We start from the raw sequence: 23377 nt of genomic DNA on the forward strand, positions 1-23377 counted from the left end.
AGCAGTAGACTCGATTTTTGTGTGTCTCTCTAATGGACTTAAACTAAACTTCTGCCATCTGTTCCCTCTCATGCATTGACTCTTTACTATAATATCTATTTCCTTGAAAAAGGCACCGTATAACAAATAAAGTGAAAGAAAAAATTGGAAAACTTATAAGATACTTCCTTTTTTTCTAAACTTCAATCGTTATGAAATTCCGAAATAGAAATTTGAAAATTATAAATCCTATCATATCTTTTTGATCGTCGAAAACAATTGTTTAATAAAATTATCATCCGAGTAGAAAATTAATTATATTAGGTAAAGTAAAAAAGTAATAAATAATAGCTGTGTAAAAATTGGTGTGCACTGGGCGTACAGAATCGAAAAATTTTCAAAAAGGTCTCTTTGCGTTCTCCTAGAGTCATTCTTCCGTTTTTCCGAGGCTCAGTTTGTCCTAGACTGGAGTATGCTGTAAGGTTTTGGAGACCATAGGGGCCATTCAAGTATTACGTAAGCAGATTTTTAGCCATTTTTGACCCCCCTCCCCTTGTCAGCAAAATTTCTTCAGCAGCTTAGAATATTTCATATCTTCAAAAAGGGTGGTTGATGACGTAAGCAACCTTCAAATCCCCCCTCCCCCTTGTCATAAAAAGTGAGCAAATCCGAAACCCCCTCCCTCCCCCCTCGATGCTGACGTAATACTTGAATGACGCCATACCTACAGAGGGACATAGACTTGGTTGAGGGGGTGCAGAGAAGAGCTACGAGTGTCCTTGTTGGCACACGGGGCTTGAGTTATGAAGAGAGACTTCATTTTTTGAAGATGTTTACATTGGATGAACGCATGTGTCGGGAGATACGATCGAAGTGTTCAAAATTTTCAACGGGATGGATAGGATGGACCATGAATTATCAATACACCGTGAATAAACTGCTTTTACAAGGAGACACCAGTATCGATTGGTAAGAGACAATTCTAGGTTATGGTGTCGCAGGGAATTTTTTCTCTAACAGGGTTGTTAATAAATGGAATAGCTTACCCCCGGTGGTAGTAAATTCTAACACAACTGACACGTTTAAAATGAAATACAATGAACATGTTGGGGTAAATCGTGAAGCTATCTATACTTAGAATAAGACAATCATAAAAATATTTTATGGACATTGTATAATATTTTATCATGTATACATATTGTTTCTAGTTCTTGTAATTGCATTTTTAATTGGGTTGCTGTATTTTTTAAATATATGACATCCATATTTGTTACGAGCATCTTTTTCTCAGCCTTCTCGTTGGGCATTTTGCCGGTTATGGCCTTGTATTTGTATTTCTTATTTGATGTTTCATACTTATTAACACTAAATATACAAAATAGGAGGACACTGTCATTTTATACACGATTCATTTCGAAAGAACACGATTATAACGGTGAAATCAAAATACAGGTGTGATTTCAGGAAATTATGTAAATTAAAACATTCGTGAATATGAAAAAAAAATTAATGCATTAAAAATATTAATAATTTGTGATCTACTGCGAATGATTGTAGAAAGGTGAAACACTAAATTGTTCAAAAAATGTTGTCTTTTCAATTGAAAAGAATCGTCTTACTCCGACAGTCCCGAAAAATGAACACTATTTACAAGAGCATACAATCAGCACCTGATATAATCCTTGCAATGAAAACCTTGCAATGATCAAACGATAAGTTTCATATACGAGGGATTGCAAAGAGAAGAGAATGCATCGCAATGAACAAGTTCTTGAAAAAACTCCGTCGTTTATGCATTTTTTTTAGAAGTATTTTGCTATACTTATATTGAAACAAGTTTGACAAGAATGACTCGAAATTGAAGTAGCAAGATAAAGATTTTTCCGGTCAAAACGTTCAACGTCGTTTCGAAGTTGTTCCATCAAGCAAAATGGTGTAAGAAATGTCACGGACAAGAGCTTTGGAAGTAGTTCCATGTGAAATGATAATTTGGTTAAAGGAAGTAAACCATTTAATGAGACATCAAAGCTGAGGAAATTATTATAATTTCATTTTTCAAATCAATATCGAAACTAATAAGGCATGAAATATGTGAATAACAAAAAGCTAATTTAACTCCTACTACTTAAGCTCTAATAATTGAATTAAAAACTAAAAATACTGAGTCAAACCGAAGAAAGTCGTTTATGTTTAAGATGAATCTCATAAACACAGAATCTTGAAACAATTTATTACAGATAAATTAGATGTAACTATGACATCAAACAAGGATATAATGATAAAAATTGAAAGCCAATAAGTAAACACAAAATCATGCTTAAAATGTATTATATCATGCGCATATACACTGTAATTAGCTATAAGCAGCATCTCGGAAATAAAACAAATAACCCGGTGAACATTTTTTCTGTCTGATTATTGGTAGAGCTTTATTTAAAAAAAAAATCACACACACACTAAAAAAAAATCAAATAGTAAAGAGAATCAAATAACACAAATTCATTGCTGCAACGAGGTAAAAAAATATTGAGAGTATTTGCAACTTACAGTAAATCCGAGAGCAACGAATAATAATGAGGCTCTAATAAGTGAGCTACGAGCAGAAAATGCGCGTCAAAATACTATTTTTGGGAAAAAAAGCCCCAGAAAACATTAATAAAAATAAAAATGAAGAAACCGCTAATTCTCCTAGAAAATGAGGTATAGATAGAGTCTAGCCTCATTAAGTTGCGATCGAATAGCGAAAGGCGAAAGATTAGAGGTATACGAACTGAAAATATGAAAAAAAAACGGACAACGCATCATAAGGGAAAAAAGATAAAAAATAACAATCACGCGCGCACGTTTTTGATGAACTGAAAATAATAAGTTGCACAGAAAAATACTTCCCGGCATTCCGATACATTCTTCGACAAGTTCAAGGGATTTGAATTTTCAATTTTAGGTTTTTCCTAAAAACTATACTGCAGTAATTTTTCAAAGAATATCATTATTATTATCGAACAAATAAAAAGCAAACAAGTACAAGGAGGAAGAAACCCTGGCTTCTTTTATTGTAGAATGTTTCCATCATTAATTCAGAGAAAAGCATCAGATATAAATTCTGAATCGATTTACAACTTGAAGCAATGAAATGCTTAGAATCGAAGTTGTTGAATTTCAAACCGAATATCTAAGCTGAGTCTAGAAAACTAATCCTAAAACCAGAGAATAGATACAGGTTACATAGACAATTCTTTATACACCTTTAACCTTTGAACCGTTGACTATAGAAAAACACTTTCAAATAAAAAATTTGCCCAAAGAACCTACAATAAATTTTCTGAAAGTTTTTGCAGCCCATTAATTAATGGACAAAGATGCACACAAGAACAGCATTTCACATGATCCACACATTAATTGGCTATAAATATGATTGATCACTGTAAACGTTTACAACTGAACATATTATCACAACATAAAGCTAACCATGACTTAATCTAAAAATGAATTATATCAGAAAAAGTGCGGAAGCTGAAAAAGATCGTCATCAGAAAAACCTCTATCAAGTGGTGGGGGGGTTTGGCGTATACATACATTTATATATGTTACAGCAGCGTAGCTTCTTAAATGCAACGACGAAATATATACTTTGCTAACGTGACCAGAAGCACTGATGACTATAAAAGAAAAGAAGAGGCATGGGATTTACAATCTAGGGTCAAAGGAACTTGTTTACTAGCGCCACCCAAAGAAAAAGAAACTTAGCAAGAAGTTTGATGGAGAGAACAGTTGTAGTCCGACTTGGAGCATCGCCTTCAGACTAACTTATTCCAATCAATACCTTTATTTCCGGTCTATCATCTACAAAGCAATTACGCTCGCTTAATAAGTTACTTCTGTTTGCTGCATGACAGTGTGTTAATTGTCAAATGGAAAACTACAATCTTCATCGTAATATTCATTCTGACTGAAAGGTTTGAAAAAAGTTTAGATGAAAAAGTCATAAACTTCTATATTGGATCTAATTTCCTTTTTTGCTCACAGAAAAGCAAATGTTGCGATACGTGATACGGAGCCACACACAAATAAGTAATGAATCACAGTTGAAAATCCTAAAATTATCAGATTTGTGAATGCTAATTAACTAGGCTTTTTATGATCCTATTTTCCGATCTCTACAAATTTGTAATTATACGTACGGGTACTTAATCTGTTTATGTACATGTATCGTTTCGTGTTTGACACAAACGAATAATTTAACGTACTGAATGTTTCGATTTTCCAGTATGTAATGAACGCTCTTCAGAACAGTATCTAAAATAGAATCCGTAGAATATTTCCAATCCGTGGATGATGTAAGCCACGTACGACTCGAGCATTTTCTCCATTTCCAGAAACTTCCCACGCAAAGGATTTCTACTTTGGGGATTAAACTTTAGAGCTTTCTAACGATATCTTGTTTTCTTAACGGAAAGGTATTTCGAGATGAGCTTCACTAAATTTCTAATCCACGTCGTTAAAGTGAGACGCCCAAATGCTCACGCACTTATTTTTTTTCCTGATTTAGGAATTCTGAGAGAGGATATCGAGTATTGCATCTGATATATTCTCATAAGGATTATCCATTTCAGTTGCCAAATAACTTTTATCTAATTCCTTAATTTTTCAAGGATAGGAAAATTTCATGCACAATATTTATCAGTTCTTAAAAAGAGAAACGGTGGATGGGTGTATCATTTTTATTCTCCAACGCAAATAATATATTCACTCATATTTGACGCTATCAAAAAGTAGGCATAGGTTTTGGTTATTCCAAAAAATTCATAAAGCAGAAAAAGTCCAATCTAATATACAGACGATCCCGCTTATAACATTCCCACTTGCAACATTTTCCCGCTTAGTACGACTTATTTTCGTAGTGTCAACTCTAAAAAATTCTCATTAAAATTTCCCGTTTAAAGCGTTTCCCCACTTGCAACGTTTTTTATGACGTTTTTTGAAAAACATTATAAACGGGATCCACTGGACTTTTTTAGCCAAATTTTCAGTTCAAACGGCTACTTAATTAGAAGAAAAATATATAAAAAAAACTCACATTGGCATGAGTCAGCAACAAAAATATAATTGAAAATACAATAGATAAAAGCACTTGTACACAATAATTATTATAAACTACAAAAAAGACAATGAGAATAATAGTTTTACTAATTGAAGTCCAAATGTCGCTCGTTAAATCTGGGTTAATGTGTAAATAATATCAATTGATTTCAGTTTCATAATTTTTTTTTTTCAATTTTATATCACAAGTTTATAATGTAAAATTACTGCGAGAGAGAGAGAGAATTCTTTTTTTTCTCAACATATTTGCCAATATGAAATGGCGATTATACATAATAATCGGCAACTGTGATGAATTTAGTACGATTCATCGTATTTACCAACGACGCTTGAGTATTATGCATAATCGCCGGTAAAAGTGATAAATTTAGGGAAATTCGTCAACTTTACCAAAATGGTCAGTGATTGTACACCCAGTGGCAAAACAATTAGTAACACCCTGCTACTCACCAATAATATCGTGTGGGACCTGCTCTGGCTTTGATGACAGCAGATATTCTTCTAGGCATGGACTCGACAAGTTGCTGAAACCGTTGAGGGGGGGGGGGGGGCATTGAAGCAATTTAAACTCTGAATCATGTTCCTCAAACCAATGAGAATTCCAGCCCCATTGGAAGGTGCATTATCTTGTTGCTAGGAAACATTATGGCCATAAGCGGGTACACGTGGTCAGCAACTACGTAGAGGTAGGATCTGGCATTGACGGATGTTTCCAAGGAAATAAGGGACAAGAACATACCATAAAAATGCTCCCCAGACCATGATTCCCCGCCACCCGCTTGAACAGTTGTCTTGTGGCATGCCGGATCCATCACTTCGTGCCGCTTGCGCTACTCACGGATCCTGTCACCAATGTCGTAGAGAAGAAATATTGACTCGCCAGACCAAACAACCTTCTTTCATTCATCGAGTGTCCGATTTTGGCGTTCTCTAGCACACAAAAGCCGTTTTCTTCCGTTTTGCAGAGAAATCAAACCATTTCTTGTTGGTCGCCGGCTATTAAAACCAATTCGTTTCAAGATCCGTCTTGTAGAACGTACGGACATGATTTGCGATGATCCTGAGTTGTATTGCTCTACGATATGTTGCGTTGTAGCTCTTCTGTTGCTGCACACAATGCGTGTCAGCAATCTACTTTACCGCACACAAACTCCGGTCATATATCGTCACATGGAAATTTCCAACCATTGGAGTTGGGTGGGAAATGAAGGCACCATCCATCGGTGGTCACTTCAGGCTCGGTAGGTAAAGAACTTGCTTCTGACGTTCTATGCCCGGATTCTAACCCATGGACCTGGATGTAACCTTCATAGTGGAAGACGAGCATCTTACCACTGCGCCACTCCGGCGCTGTGTTAGCCACCTGGCACCTCTTTCGTTTACAAACGGTTTCCACCCACTATTCCGCTTGAAGATTTTTGGCTTAGCTGCCATTCTTTGAAGACTCAAGATACCGTTGTACGAGAAAAGCCAAATAGGTTAGCGGCTTCGAAGATACTGAAACCGCCCCTTCTGGCGCCCACAATCATGCCGCGTTCAAAGCCACTCAAATCTCTTGTTTTCCCTATGAACAGGCAGATTGTCATGTTAACTCGTGCTTCTGACCAGGAGAAGCTTTTTATCCGCAGATACGGTTTATTACGTCAGCGCACGTGCTGAACGGACGAGTCGAAGTTTGAGTGAGAAGTGTTCCTAATGTTATGCCCACTGAGTGTACATAACCGGTTATTATGCATAATAATCGGATTTATCACATTCACTGTAACATATACGAGCTTGGTTAATTCGAAGATCAAAGTAACTGGAAAAAAGTTACTGGAATAATCCAATTAATCTATCCTCGATCCGTAAAATGACTACAAATAGCAACTTATTAAAATTTTATTATCCATCAGTATATAACGAAACTGTTTCCAGAAATTTAATAATTTATAATTACAAAAATTGATCTTAGCTACTACATTTCACTGTTCTGGAATCAGCATCACTGCGGAATTTCTTGGCCATGCTCAAACTCTGATTTACGGAAACAAAGTATATCAAACAGTTCATGACCATCAGTTACCAAACTGTTTCCCAAACTTCGGTTATCATTCTTATGCTATCAACGAAACATACATTCATTAATGTGCTTTAATCTGCGTATTACAATAAATTAATTCAAATTAATTTTATAAAAATTATTTTTGTTTTATCAGAGCCAAACCATTGAATAGGATGTGTGTGTGGATCTTGAATCTAAAAAAAACTTTCCATGAGAATTTCCAATACTTATTTAAAGATCTATATTAAGCTGAGCTGTCTTTTGAACAGCCGCTGTGGTGGTCGAGTGGTCCTAGTGACGAACTCGTATCGCGAGGACCCGGTTCGAACCCCCCCCCCATCGCGACAATGGTGATCGGCTGAAGTTGGTTTCCTGTGGTTCTTAACTTCGAGATGTGAATGCGAGCCGATCTCCCGTTAAAAAATCTCGCCACAGAGCTAAGACCTACAACGGTACAAATATTCAATCATTACACTTCACTCCTATATGGCAGCACTGAAATTTCAAACACGACACTAGATACACACACCAAGGAGGTTATAATACAAGGTGAAATCAGGCACAAAAATTGAAGCCGTTGTGGCAACCCTATGTGGGCTGACAAGTAAGCCCAAACAAACCACTCTTTTCCCTATACCTAACATGTGTTTCGCCGGATCGAATTCTCTTAAAATATTAATAACTAAATAAATTTAAGCACTATGACTGTTTAATGCGTCTTCAGGTAATCTACATGATCAGATAATGGGGAAAGATAAAACCTTATCTTTATATAAGGGGTTGTTATAATTTTTAATTTATTTTTTAAAGGGGAAGATCATTTTTCACTCTCAACTCGTCATAAGTTTTTAGTTCAGTGCCTTCGATTTATTTTAAAAATTCGATGTATCCCATTAATGTCTGTGTGAATATGATTAATTAAAATAATATGAAGCTCCAATAAAATGCAATTTCCATATTTCTTCTTTTAACTGTTTATTTTGCCTATTTGTTTCGTTCATCATGATAGATCCGGGGCATTTTGAAAGTGTTTCAGGCCCATGGGCACTCGTCTTAAGCTTTACATGAGGAATTTTAATTTCAGAATCAGTTCTGAGGTGCTCGAGCACCTTCTGACAGGGCCGTCGCTAGGATTTTTGCCGCCCCCGTGCCTCAAAGTACTAGAAGTGCTCGAACGTCCTCCGCCACTGCGTATTTATGGTTTTTCTGCCTGTAGGCTGTACAAATTTCGCCACCCTTCTTCCGTTCCACTCTCATATTTTTGAGTACGTATTTACTGGAAATATATGCCGCCCATCCGAACCTTCCGCTATGTGGATGTAGTATTGAGAAAAAAATATTAAAAATAAAAAACGATGAGTCATCTCTCTGGCCTGTAGTATTCAGTAAAATAATCAGTAGGGCTCTTTTTTTACTCGGCATTTTGTACCTATTACTTTGCTTTTAAAGTGGTATGTGTACGAAAATTTGACAAAAAACATAGTTTCGAATTGAATTTCAAATTTAAAACTGTCTGTGTTCGAGTTTTTTTTTTACCTGGATTAGAAGTATTTCTACAATATTTTGATATAAACAGCTGAAAGGCATTATATATGCTAATGTTTTGCATAAAAATGTTTTTTTCTCAAAAAAAACTTTAACACTGCTTGTTCAAGTGCCTTAAAAACTCTCTCAGCACTGAGGTGTTACATGCTTTCGCAGAATTTTTAAAAAATTAAAATGCTGAAAAGAAATTTTGTGGCACAAGATATGGATAAATTTTGGTTATTTTTGCAAAAGGTTCCATGTTGTTGAAGTTAATATTCGAAAACAAATAACTAAAACTGTAAAAGCTCTCGTTCAATTGTATAAATATATCCACAGAATTTGAGAGAAAAAAATCGAGTTCCTAAAGTGAACAGTAAATTTTAAATGTTTTTTAAAACTGGGGATGTTTCTCATAGGAAAGCATGGGGTGCCACGGTTTGCTTGGGCTTACTTGGTCCCTTTAATAGAGCGATCACTGGCTTCATCTGGCAACCCAGATTAAACATGCTTTCTCAATGGACGCGCTAGTCGCACCACCTCCTGTTATTCTTTTCTCCATGTACACACAGTCTGACACACACACATACTTCCGGCACAACTCAATCAGTAGTAAATTGCCCAAGGTGATGACCAATTGAGAACCTCAATAAAAATTAGATTTATCCGAGTTATTTAACAAAAATATATCAACTGAAATTTAAAAAATAGCACAATCTTTTCCAAATTGTTGCTTCAATTACTTTTAAAAAAGCACAACTAATATTAGGAAAACAAAAGAATTCAAGATATTCGTAGTACAGACGACGCTCGTTATAACGATTTGACGTTTTACAACAACCGGTGAGACAAGTCCCAAATGTTTTCATATGACACATATCATATATATTTTTTCCTTTCGATATAATGACCGCCCGATAAAACGGCCGTTTTCGAAGAGAGTTACGTCCGTTAACGATTAAGGTCGTTATAACGAGCGTCAACTGTATAATCTTTGTCATCTGTTTCAAATACAGCAGAGGCTCTATATAACGATTTTTTTGCCAGTAACCTCATATTTCTATCACCGTATTTGCCAGCACACCGTAAAAATCGGGGAAAATCAGCTTTTTGAATGTTGGAGTCTGGCTCATTCGCGGTATGCCGTGAAAAGCGAGGTCCGATAAGGATCATATGATACATCCAGAAGACCTATGCCGGATGCAATGTTTCCCGGAATTCCGGGTAATGCGTGGGAATGCGGCGATTAAAATTATTCTAATCATTACTCTACAAAGCAAATTTCCTGAAACCAAGCGATTTCGTTAAGCGCAGACTCGACTGTATTTCTACTCCATTTTTAATAGTCATCAACCCTTACAGTGGCAATCACGAGCCTAAATTGATACCTTTTGTTTCAGCAATTCCGAGATATCTTGCTTCCTTAAAACCCTCTTATTTAGACAAAGCCGAGCCCAGACATCGTTTTACATAGGTTTTATTCTCCTAATGATACATTTTTCATCCCACCAAACCTGTCAGATTAACTGCCAGTGGGCGGAGTCAGTTTTCTGTCAAGTTTGATAACAGAAGGAGAGAAAACGGTGTTTTCTTCCTTTCCTTTGAGATAGTATAGGAATATGCACGCAGTATAAATTATAGAAAAATTCAGAGTATTCCTCTTCCTCGGTTTTTTTATACATTATTCTCGGAGTTAGGAAGAGGGGGGGGGGAAGCACGATCATACGCACAAAATAGGAAAAAAATATTCTTCTTGAAGAAAGGCGTAGCATTTTTCAGAATGTTTAGTGGTTCACACTGTGGGAGTTATAATACGGATTAGTGAAATTTTAAAAACCACCTGAAGGATTAACATGGATTTTGAACGGGAAATACTCAAGTTTTTAGTGAGCAGTATAATGAAAATGAATTTCCCCTACTTCAAAATATTGAAGAGAACCGTCAGAATTCTGAATTTCGAAATACGTCAATGATGAATAAAACAAATTTTTGTTTCGTAGAGAACCATTAGTTATCATGATTAAAACTGACAATAAATAAAATAAATCTCTAATTCGAAATACAGAATACTGCAGCAAAATTGTACATCATATATAATTAAACAAAAATACATTAATCAAAATTCTAATCAAACATTTAACAAAATTCAATATTTACCGTTTCCCACGGGTTTTTCATTTTTACTACTTTTATAGTTTTTAATTGGACAGGGACAAGTCTCTAGTACAGCTGAAGAAAGATAACCATTCCCAATGCAAGATTTGGACACATCTATTGAGCTATTCATGCGATGATCATGTGAGTATAGATCAACATATCGTAAAAAGAATTACCCTTTCATCTTGGGGTAAATGGTCATGAAGAATTTTCAACATAACACTGCATTATTAATATTTGTGAAAGATAAGTCATTTCTAATCTTTCACAAATATTCATAATGCAGTGTTATGCTGAAAATTCTTCATGACCATTTACCCGGAGTAAAAATTAGTGAAATAAACTTTCACTTTCTTCTTACAAACTCCATTAATTCGGACATTTTCTTCATGTACGTGATTTTAATTGCGTGTCACATATAATTTTTTATTAATATAATTTATTTTATAAAAATATTTATCCAATGCGCCTATTATTTTCACTGCATACCATCAACTATTAAAATTTGAGAATTTTCTAATTGAATAAATAAATAAAAACAACGCAATATAAGTCTAAAAAAAATATATTTCGCAGGGAATAAACAACAATTTACTTTTTCTAAAAAATGTAATACTCAAATGAAATTTAATTTAAGTTGGAGCATATACGTTAAATTCCGTGAAATTAATTCGAAAAATGTTTTAAATACTGACCCAACAAGACCGCAAAGCAGGACGAGACGGTGAAGTAGCATCTCTTGTACGGCACGTGTGACGATGCGCCGGAGATCCCAGTGGCGGATGGAGAACCGTGGTCTTTATCCGTCGATGTTGAGTCTCAGAATGAGCCGGAGATGGTGGAGCCGTAGCCAACGGATGGGCAAGTTGCTGAGCGTAAGCCATACGAAAAGCTGCGCCTACCACGCGGCTCAATTCTTCTGCCTAACAAAACATTGTAAATGTGAATTAAATTCAGGAAAATGAAAATAAATTTTATAACTTTAAAACAACGTACCAACATTACCGATGAGAAAGAAGTGCTAAAAACTGCGTGATAAAGACATCAACTTATCACTTGAACTACCAGGAGAAAACTGGGTGACTACGAAAATCAAACTTCCTTCGAAGGAAGCACCTGTTGCTCCCTCTACGTGATGAGGGCACTATTCGTTTTGATCACGCTTGAAAAGCTTTGCCGAAATGCAGAAAAATAATTTTAAGGAAAATTTGGTGTGTGTTTAAAGAAAACTCATGAAACTCGGCACAAGGAAAAAAAAGGGTTTATTAAAGACATTAAAAAGATTTCCTCCTGACAGTAAATCGAATTTTGGTAATGAAAATTTCGTTTGCTTTGCAATTCGAGAAATTCTAAATTCTAAGATAGCGCTTTTTTTCTTTTGGTAATAGATAGCACTCAACTTACTTAAATTGTTCAAGTCACAGATATATGTATACATATAGTTGATTCCGCTTATAACATTTTTCGAAAAAACTGTCTTAAAATCGTTTTAAACGGGAAATCTCAATGAGTGTTAGTAAGAGTTGGGACCATGAAAATAAGTCGAACCAAGCGGGAAAACGTTCTATGTGGCAACGTTCTAAACGGAATCCACAGTATCTCTTTATTTTTCAAAACGAATTCAAGCAAAAAAAAACAAAAATCGCAACTTAGGATTTATGTATGTATATATTTTTTTCAATTTTATGGTATCCTATAACAACAAAATCTAAGAAATGTGCCTTCACATTTTTTTTAAAATGTACCAGCTTACCTTAAGATTTGTTCCATAAAATACGAGAAAAAAATGTTGCACGACGATGACGGTAAATGGGTATAATTCTTGACGTAGATATTAAGAACAGTAAGCTGAGCGAAATAGTGTTTACTTTGTAACTACGAGAATCAAAATGCAAAAAAAGCATCATTACGTATTCGCGCAAAAAAAAAAAAAATCAAACCTCACAAGATAAAAAAAATTTAAAAATAAATAAAAGTGAGATCTTGGACTAGTCTGCAAAGAATTACGCGAAAATTTCAAAATCTATCAGGTAATAGAAAAATTAGTCTTGCTTAAACTACTTTTAGAGTTTTCTGACACTTAAAAAAGGAAATAGGGGTGTGATTCTCAGTTATACCTTTTCCGAGTACATGTTTTTTTCCATACCTAGATTAGTATTTCAACATTTTAGGTAAATATAAATATGGTAATAGTAAATTAACTTTTGATACACTGACGATGTAATATATATATATATATATATATGAGCAGCGACATAATAAAATAGAGAAGTAGTAAAATTTTAATTAATCTTATCCATTTTTCGTTCACTAATCACAATTTCACGTTAATGCTTATACTCCCTCAACAGCAACCAATAATGTGATGTTAATGTGTCCATCATCGACTTGAAAGAAACATCTCATTTCCCAGCTCGTATTTGATGTCACTTAAGTGCGAAAGCAAGCATATGAGAAGAAAGTGCTAAAATTCTTTTCATAAAAGTATTACCTCTAAAATAATCAGCCAACGAATAAACATCGGCCTCGAGAAAAGATTCCTGAAGATCGGTAGTACAGTACTGCTTTCGAAAGAATTAATGACACGAAAACCTTGCGACAAACTCTTCAGCGAGATTCTTTTCGATGGAGCGGAATAAATTCTCTTGATTGAATTGAAGGATAAAATTATTAACAAGGAAAACCCCAAGTTCATTCCACGCAACTAAATCAATTTCAACATTGTATATATAATCTTTTAGCCTTCGGAAGTCTTTCTCACTGGTATACCGTATAGATGACTAACAATCATGCTTTAAGAACGCAGTATTGGATATTTTTCTTGGGAACTCACGATCGCATGGTTCTACAAGATTCAACTGCGAAAATAATAACCAGATCAATCAGTTTATGATTAATTCACTGCAGGGTTGAAGCGATCAGAGAAAATTTATTATTATTATTTTTAATCTCACTGTTGAATTACGGAGGGAAGCACAAATGAGTGCATTCAATCTGCATAATAGAACAGGTCACTGTGAAGAATTCATGACACAAGAAATATTTCTTGAAAGCTTTTTCTAGTGTAAAGTAAGGGGTATGGGTGAAAGTTTCAAAACTCTATAATTTTTTACATTTAATATGAAGGAGTAGGTATTGAGGAGGAGTTGTATTTTTTATACATTTAATATATGCAGTAGGACGAAAACGAAACAAATCATACATTCACTATAGACATAAGCATTTGATTTGTGTATCTCAATATTCATGTGTAAGTAGCTGTTCAGTTGAAGAATAAAGGATTTTCTATCCTACGTGTGTGAGATGACTCGAGTATTGCAATTTAGTGGATTTTAAGTGCGATGAAGACCATTCAACATGATACAATGTCTTCTCGTAGATTCTAAATACAGTCGAAAACTCAGCGAATCCCTCAAATTAACCTACATCCCACGTAATTTGCTGCTACGGATTTATTAATCACCGGAAATTCATACAAATTTTGTGGGTTCGAATATACAGGGTGTCCTTCAAGCCCTATAATTCGGCCTTTATCTCATCGACCGTTCCTAGTAAAGGCATGGTTCTAATTTAAAAAATGCTCAAAACGTGCTCACCTTGTACCAGTTTCGAGAATGAAAATATAGTGTCATAAAATAAAAATTTTAAATTTTTATACGGTCTCCTTATCCTCCAACTTCCGATAAGAAAGTTGTTTTCCTGTCTCTCCTGACGGTCAACGAAAAAACTCCTTGCTTCTTAGAAGAATTTCCAGACCACCTAGAACTACCACCTGTATTTTTGACCGCTATTGCAAAAATACATCACAAAGCTGTAAATGTCGATTTATTTTGGATTAAAACGAATATCATAATAACAAGGGTTACCTATCTTGAAATATTGTCGTATGGAAGTTTTGGGAACACGGGGTGCCTTTGGGCCCCAACCTTTACGTATTATTCATTGATTTCAAATTTCGAGTCGTAAGTTTTCAGCGGGTGAATTTCTCACCCCCCCCCCCCCCAGCAAGATCATTTGATCATTTTTGTCGCACCACGGTCATTTTCTGCACACGAGGGCTAATTAGACCGGGACCTACAATTTATCGCCAATTCCGAACGGCAGGCTTGTTTTTTATACTCATCGAGAGGTTGGTGCGCTAACTCATCGATGGGGGACTCCTTGCGTTAGCAATTCTTACTGCGGTCAAGTCGCCGTTTCTGTTGTACCCATGCGTCAGGAAAGTTTTCTGACAAGGACGAACCGGGTATCGAACTCGCGACACCTCTGAACACCCTTTGGTACTTTGGGCTAGTATCTTATCGACCTGGGCTACCACGCCCCCCCCCCCCTCCCCAGCAAGATAAATCAAAATCTTTGATTTTGAAGCAAACGATCAATATATTTTTTACAATTTTAATTAGCAAACAAAAGAACAATCTCGGTTAAGGGGACTTAATACCTTTAACATGGTGAAACACACACACTATGCTCTAACAGAAATATCATTAAAAATAGTATTTAACCATCGATTTATTTCAAATTTTTTACACATGTTCTCGATCGTATGTACTGTCCTAAACTGGTGAAAAGTTTTACATATCTGGGATAGTTAATTTTTTTGTAAATTTTCAAAAAAAAAGCAAGTATCCAAGATACGTAACACTTTTTACTAGCGTAGGTAGCACATCCAATTAAAGGCATGTGTAAAAATTTTTAAATAAATCTATGGTTAAATACTATTTTTAATGAGATATTTCTATTAGAGCACAGTGTTTCACGATGTTAAAGGCATTAAGTCTCCTTAAAAATCCATCAAATTTTAAAAAAAAATCAAATTAAGGAAAAAAAAATCCCGGTATAATACGGCGTTTCCCAACCTGTGGTCCATGGACCCTCCGGAGTCCACGAGTACTTTTCAAGGGGTTTGCGGGATCATTTTCATTTACTAGCATTGCATGATATAACATTTTGTGCTATGAAATTGCATTTATTCAATTAATTTGCGGAGTCTACGATTAAGTCCAAATTTTTTTAATATGAAAATTAAAAAATTCTATATGCAAATTAAAAAAAAAAAACACAATAGATATTCTATTTTATAGGGATTGGGCGTCTAAATTGACTTTCTGACGCTAACGGGACCGCTGTGCATTGGCCTTCACTACCAGGGGTCCGCGATATCAAAAAGGTTTTGAAACACTGATATAATATGTAATCTGAATATAAATATATAATATTTAAAATGTATATTTAATTTATATAATAATACGAATAATGGCATTACGAAAACAAATAGATATTGGGACTTCGCAGAGAAATAAAAAGCGTATAGCAATCATATATCACTTAGCAGTCTGAACATTGAATCTTTGCTTCACAATGTTTCCCACAAACTGGATTTTTACACTTTCTGCACAACATCTATGTTTTATTTTTACATTTGCTCACGTAGCACTGTGCGTTTTGCCAACTTCTCTGTTTGTTCATTGTTCCCACGCGACTAGTATCAGTCATTTTCAATTTTTCCACAAGCTTCACAGAAGTGAAAAACTATCGGTGTGCGTTATATCCCTTCCTTTCTTCAGGTATGGTTGTGCAATCTTTATTACACCGAGTTCTGGAAGAGGTACATCATCGGGACGTATATAATTCATCTTTTCCAAGATATGGAAAACCGTTGCACACATATTTAGAATCAGCATCAACAATCATCCAGAACTTCATTCCAAATGTGTTTGGTTTATTAGCCATATATATTGAAGGAAACTACATCTTGTCTTTGTGGGAAAAAGCTGTTCATCTACCGTCAGGTTAAGACCTGAAATGCAGTATGACTTGGTTGTTCATGAACTCTCATTTCATGTTTCTGAAACTAAAGAAAATTTATCCGACTGTAATCGGTTTGCTCTAGTAGATTTTACATCAAACCCCTGACATTTCATAATTTCACTGAATCTATTTCTACCCATGGTCTCAGTGAAAATTGGTGTGTCTTCCCTTCCCCCCCCCCTCCCCGTTTTAGACCACAGATCACCAACAGAAGTAGAGAAGTAGATTTTGCTCAAAGATTCTGAGGTACATGAGAGCGATAAAAGCATCTAGTTCCTCAAGAGAAAGGCTCTAATCATCCATTTCCAGTACTCTTTTAGCCTCACACTCTGTGCAGTCATGGATATGTTTTAACATGTGCTCATTTAAGAAGTGTCTCTAAGCGCTAACACAGCCGTCATCTTGTATTTCTCTTTTAGCATAATAAGATGGACCTGATGAATACTTTAAAGCGTTCTGTTTTTGACGCTGACCAGTGAAAGGAGCAAAAACATCTTCAACAGTCCACTCAGTTTGACCATCCTTCCCCAAAACTGATTGTCAGGTTGAAAGTGTTAAGAATCATCGGGGACATAGACATGTCATATACGACCTCGACGTCCACGAGATTGACCTCGTCTTCCTTTCCAAATAGTGCATGCTGCTAAGTGGCTGTTTTCATTGACAGCATTCAAAGTATCATCTAAAGAAAAAAATGTTACTTCAAAATTGGGTGGAAAGGAAAGAAAAAGAGAGAGAGAAGAAATGCTCAGCCACCCAAAGGAAAAAACTCTACGTGACAAAACACAATTTTCACATTTATTATTAACAGTTTTCATATAAATTTTGAAAATCGTATTTTTTTTCCAATCCGGGAAGGTTGTTCTTGAACCCCTGCCGCTAAAACTAAGACCCATGAAACTATGCAAAATGGAATAGCACGTAAGAATTTAAAAAAAAAAGAATAATGATCTAAAAATGCATCAAGTGAAGGGCATAATCAAAAAAGAGAGCAAGTTTTCTCAACCAAAATATCTTTGGTGAATTCAGTGCAATAAATATCCAAACATCTTACCTTGGTCATCACAGTTAGTTTCATAGGAATAATCGTCCGAAGAAGAGTCGCTTTGATTTAGTATAATGCATTCATCTTCGTTGTTTTCTGCATTTTGTTCTTCTGTATCTTCCTGTACATCAGAGACGTCTTCGGATATATTATTGAGAGTTTCAAGGATTTGTTGGCATTCGATTTCCCGACAATTCGCCATGATTTTCTACTCGCTTTCACACCGAGATTGAGGCTCAGAAAAATGTTCCCACTGTAAATGAGTTGAACAAAGAGGCATGGGGTCCCATGTCAAACCACAGCGTCTAGCTGGGGAGAACTGTTGCACCACCGGCAACCACTTTATTACTTTTTATGCAATTTAGTGTACAGAAAGGCAAGCCCACAGTCTCTTCACCTGAACATTCTTGTGCACATACTGAAAATGCATACAAAATACTGTTCCGCGGTGACATGTTAAACACACGCTTTTTTTATAGATTTATAAACAAATGTATATACAGTCGATCCCACTTATAACATTTTTTAAAAATCGTCATGAGAAAACGTTGTTTAGCGTTGAAACGCTAAACAACGCTAAGTCCTTACTTCTGACTTCATTTCTGCTCTGCCGGAGAAGCTGAATTCTTGTGGGACATAAAAAAGATAGGCGTACGAGACACCTGTAGACTGTGGAAGATCTTGTCGCAAGAATCCTTATTGCTGCGAACTACAGCCACTGGATATTCGGATTGTTCCAATCTCCCTTAGCCACGGACAAGATCAATATGACACCAGGAGTCTACGAGAGGGTACGCCTGTCTTTTATTCGCCGATGTGAATTGAGCAACAACACCCTTGGACATCACTTTGAGCAGCTCCTTTGATTCTTTCGCTCATCTGCAAGCGATTGTGAAACTTATGATTTCATTGTGTCTCTTTTTTTTCACTGTTGAAACTTCCACGTTGATAATTTACTTCACGTTCTACGACACTGAGTGGATTGCGACTACAGGTTCCATTGTAAATATTTTTCGTCTTGATGGGTACTACTATATAACCCTTCTATTTTTTCTAAACTGTTTACCAACTTCCTGTACCTATGTTTTACGGTGTCTTATCATTATGATTATACATTTTGACAAGCCTATTTCAGTTTTGCATACCTATGCAATGTCACCGGGAAACTCTACCAAATTATATTCAAATATGAATTTAAATAACATTGAATATAACCTGTTGAGAAAATTTCATTTCCATTTTCCGTTTTGTGTTATCACAAAAATGACTTTCCGATACATACGTGAATAGAATCCAACATCATTTTTTTTGAAAGAAAAATAAAACTAAATGAAAACTAAAAGAAAAAGTAGATTTTGACGTTAAAATCATAACATAAGAGAATACTGTAAATCAAGAGCTCATCAACAGCTTTTTAAAGAATAAGAATATATTAGTTCCGACGCTCACTTCACAATGTTGAAGAATACAAAATAACAATGATTGGAAATAAAGTTTCCTGAAGTCATCTCACACGTCTGAAATTTATAAGAATTCATCCATTTTCTTCTCAAAATTGTTGGAACTTCAAACATTTATCACTTTGGTGACCAATCAAAGAGCTCTAAGCTTCTTTAATTAATACCTTGAAAGAGTACACTTTGCACACACATCGTAGAACACTTTGCAACAAACACGATGTGCCGAGTCAAGGTCAACAGCACTCGTTTTCCACGATGAATGCTACAGGCAAGTATATCATTATCTTCATCACTTTATAAGCTTTTCAAATCTTATAATCAGACATGTAAAAGGGGTAGAAATAAGAACACAGATTTTCAGGATCCCTAATACAACTTACGTGTCGTCACAGATAAAAAAATATAACTGTAATGATGGCATATCACAGCAAGAGCTGAAAAAATTTATAAACCCCACAAACAACAAACAACAGTAAGTCGCGACAGAGTGCAAAAGCAGTAGAAATACAGCGATTAATAACACAAATCGAAAGTAACGAGTCAGATCCCTGCTGCGAGTTATGTACGCTACATGTGTACGTGAGATGAATACCCCAAGCTAAATGTGTGTGCTTTAGCTGCCGGGACAACCAAATCCTAAAAAAATATGACAGTGCAGTTCATTCCTCTAGGTGGGTCAATGTCTTTTAATGGATTTCCGGAAAAATATTATAGAAAAATCGGTTCGGAAAGGCCCCCAAGATTTTCCAACATAAATTCTCTTTGTTTACACACAGAAAACCTTTTTGATTTAGAATTTCTTGCACAATAATTTTTTGTAATTAGCCATAACATATTGTTAAATACAATTAAAAACAATGTGCCTGCACATACACCAACATATTTAAAAAAATTCTCTCAACAACAGAAGTCTATGCTCAGTGATGTGTCTTTCGGTCAAGCAGCTGAGCGTAATACATGCGAAATACCGATAGCTCAAGGCCTAAGCAATTTTATATGGGTTAACGCGTGTGGACGTGGCGAGATGTATATCCGTCTCTCGTAGTTGAGAGGTTAGGACTTCTGATATATTCTATTGACTGGCGAAGAAATGCATGCTCACGATTTACGCTTTGAAGTACACGAGAATAATAGGAGACTCATGTGAATTGTAGAAAAAATAAAAATACAGCGGCCAAAACAGGCAACTCTTATCCAACGACGTAAAATAAATAATAATCCTTCATAGTTGTGCGAGCATCTGGAGATTAAGAGTTAATTAATCAAAAGTGTGCCGGAAAGAGAGACATTAAGCTGACTTCATACTTAATAATGCCTAATTTAAATAAATAATTATTAATAACTTAGCACTACTACTACTTAACCGTACATGCACCTCGTACACATTCCTCTATGGAATTTCTAAGGAATCGGCAAATGCCGGAATGTGTGTTCTGAGTGTATGTGTAGCCCTAACGTATTTATGTTGTCGAGTTGCACATGCTTCGTGTTCATGCTGCCATCTGTCTTCCATTTTCTGAAGTAAAGATGGAAATGCTTGAATTTTCATGTTATGTCAATGTCGTGTTGTAGGTCTGCCTGCTCTCCTCTCTGCGGAGAGACTTTTCAAATGGGAGTCCGGCTCTGATTATAACTTAGTACTATGAATTCTCTTATTTTCCAACTTTTCATTCTCTATTTCCTTAGTAAGCCAGCAGTTCATATTTAAGCCGCTAGAACCCTTTCTCAATTTCACATTATATATTTTAAAAAAGCAATATATTCTCTAATAGTTTTGAGCAGTGTATGTTATTCAATCTGAAGCTTCCAAAAAAATGAGGTGAAAGGCTTGAATTCCAGCTTGAAAGAGAATTTCTCTCTTTCAGGAATGGAAGCCCTATGAAATTTCTAGTAGTTAATATAAATTGAATAATCTTATGAAATTCAAACTGGAAGTGATGCAACCTAACACATACACAAAACAGATTTCAAGTTTTGAAACTTGATCTTTCTTCGAACCCTCTTCGATTCCAGTACACATCTCTTGGAGAAGACAATAAAAATGCGCTTTCCGTAAAATTTAGATGTTTAAAAGATTTTTAACTTTACTTCAAAAACGATTTTACAGCAAACTGATCCCTTCTTTTGACGATTGATTTTTTTTTCACCCGAATTCATTCGATTTAAATTTCACATTTTTACCTATTCCTGGTACCTTCTTTGCTTCTTAGTAAAGATACAAGATTGAAGAACGAAGGAAAGCATCACATTCGTACAAACATGAGAGAATTTAAAACAATTTTGTTGATGAATATGCAAATGGTATCATAAGTGTTAAAGCTATGATGCTCAATTTATGATTTAAGATAACTGTATGATATAGCTTGCAATTTCTTCAAACTTTCATTTTATTTTTGTTAAAAAAATTTTGAGGATATTTATCGATATACAGGGTGATTATAAAAAAACTATCCCGACATATGGGCCCCTAACTATCATACCATTCACAGAAACTGAATGAAATTTTGGCATAAGGTATTTTGAGATATGCGCTCAAGAATGATATGGAAAACAACAGTGTCACTATAACAGTTACGGTTACAGTGAGAAAATTTCGAAAATATCAAATGGCAACACCAAGTTTTTTGTGAAAAACCCTAAATAGCGTTCGAACGGCAACTGTAGCATGAAAATCACCGGCGGTGGATAGGCTAAAAGTGAGGACAACCAATAAGGACAGAGAAGCAGCATAAAATAAAGCATTTTATTGTGTTTCACAAATTTTCCACATGACCTTGTGGAGGACTAATCAGGCTGGGATCTCAGCCGAAGAAACGGTGTGACGAATGAAACGAACATTAATGCTCTGGTGCACGGCAAAGTCCTTTTTACTTTTTCCTTGCCTAGCTCCGGGGATTTTCGTGCTACAGGTGCCATTCCAACGCTATTTAGTGTTTTTCAGTATGGAGATCGCATTCCAATACAAAAAACTTGGTGTTGCCATTATATTTTCGAAATTTTTCCACTGTAACCGTAACTGTTATAGTGACACTGTTGTTTTCCATATCATTCTTGAGCGCATACCTCAAAATACCTTATGTCAAAATTTCATTCAGTTTCTGTGAATGGTATGATAGTTAGGGGCCCATATGTCGGGATAGTTTTTTTATAATCACCCCGTATATACAAATACAGTAGAACATCGATTATCCGAATACCTATCAACCGAAACATCGGTAAACCGAAAGTGTTTTTAGTCCGAATTCACTGCCTTGAGACGGCTATGAAGGGGTTAGAACAACAAGAAGAATTTGATGCTGTTTAATTGCTGTCTTTAAAACATTTGCAAGATTTAGCGGCAAAAAAACGAGTCTCAGCTGTAAAGCAAAAAAAAAATTTTGACTTCTTTTCCTAAACTGTAGGCCTAATTTAATGGCCATTTTGAACTTATCAAACTAGGTATAGTCGATTCTTTGTGTTATTTGTAAGACGTGTGACACAAAATGTATACAGTTTAGTGTTTAATATCACTGTTTTTTTTGTTTTATATTGCTCCTATGGCACTGGTATAATTTTTTCCCCGTAAGCTTACCCCGGGGGTAAGCTATACCATTTATTAACAACCCTATTAGAGAAAAATTCCCTCAGATACCACAACCTTGAGTTGTCCTCTTGTCGAAGCAGTCGATTGACGGCGTATTAATAATTCATGGTCCATCTTATCTATCCCGTTGACAATTTAAAAAACTTTGATCATGTTCCCCCGACACCTCCGTGTTTCCAATGTAAACATATGCAAGAAATGAAGTCTCTCTTCATAGCTCAAGCCTTGTGTACCAACCAGAGCATGCGTAGCTTTTGTCTTAAAAAATTCATTTATTAATTTATTTATTTGTACAATAATGTTGGCCGAGGCCTATACATGAGAATGCGATTGATATTGGCAGAAATAATGTATAATGAAATAATTTCAATAACTATATACAACCACTTGCAATATGAATGACGTATATGAGTTCTACGTAATGTAAGCAAACTTAATTGTTGGGAATTCACTTCGCTGCCTACGTAAACTCTGATCTATACAGGTCTTTCCCATCTTACCACAAAATCACATCAAGTTGAACGGTACGTGTGATGAGTATTTTATTCCAAAAAACAGCTGTCTATTCCTTTATTCTCTGATTTCATAAAGCCACCGAGTATGTTTCTCATCAGACAAAATCAACCATTTGTTCCGGACACTTTCTGCAGTATAACCTCAGAGGGATAGCCAGA

At 35.4% G+C, this 23377-nt stretch overlaps 1 protein-coding gene across 2 annotated transcripts in view; it reads right to left on the minus strand.

Annotated features, from left to right (window-relative positions):
* LOC149085548 (SH2 domain-containing protein 5-like) overlaps window positions 1-23377 on the minus strand; it is a 139114-nt gene that overhangs the window by 42146 nt on the left and 73591 nt on the right. For both annotated transcript variants that reach the window (XM_089233620.1, XM_089233621.1), the window contains exon 5: window positions 11500-11727. In XM_089233620.1, the coding sequence (XP_089089746.1) occupies window positions 11500-11727 (228 nt within the window). The remainder of the gene's footprint in view (window positions 1-11499; window positions 11728-23377) is intronic.

Source organism: Pholcus phalangioides, unplaced genomic scaffold (genome assembly GCF_987345545.1).
Source record: "Pholcus phalangioides strain wild (caught in Gottingen) unplaced genomic scaffold, Ppha-v1.0 ptg000007l_1, whole genome shotgun sequence".
NCBI classification, from domain to species: Eukaryota; Metazoa; Arthropoda; class Arachnida; order Araneae; family Pholcidae; genus Pholcus; species Pholcus phalangioides.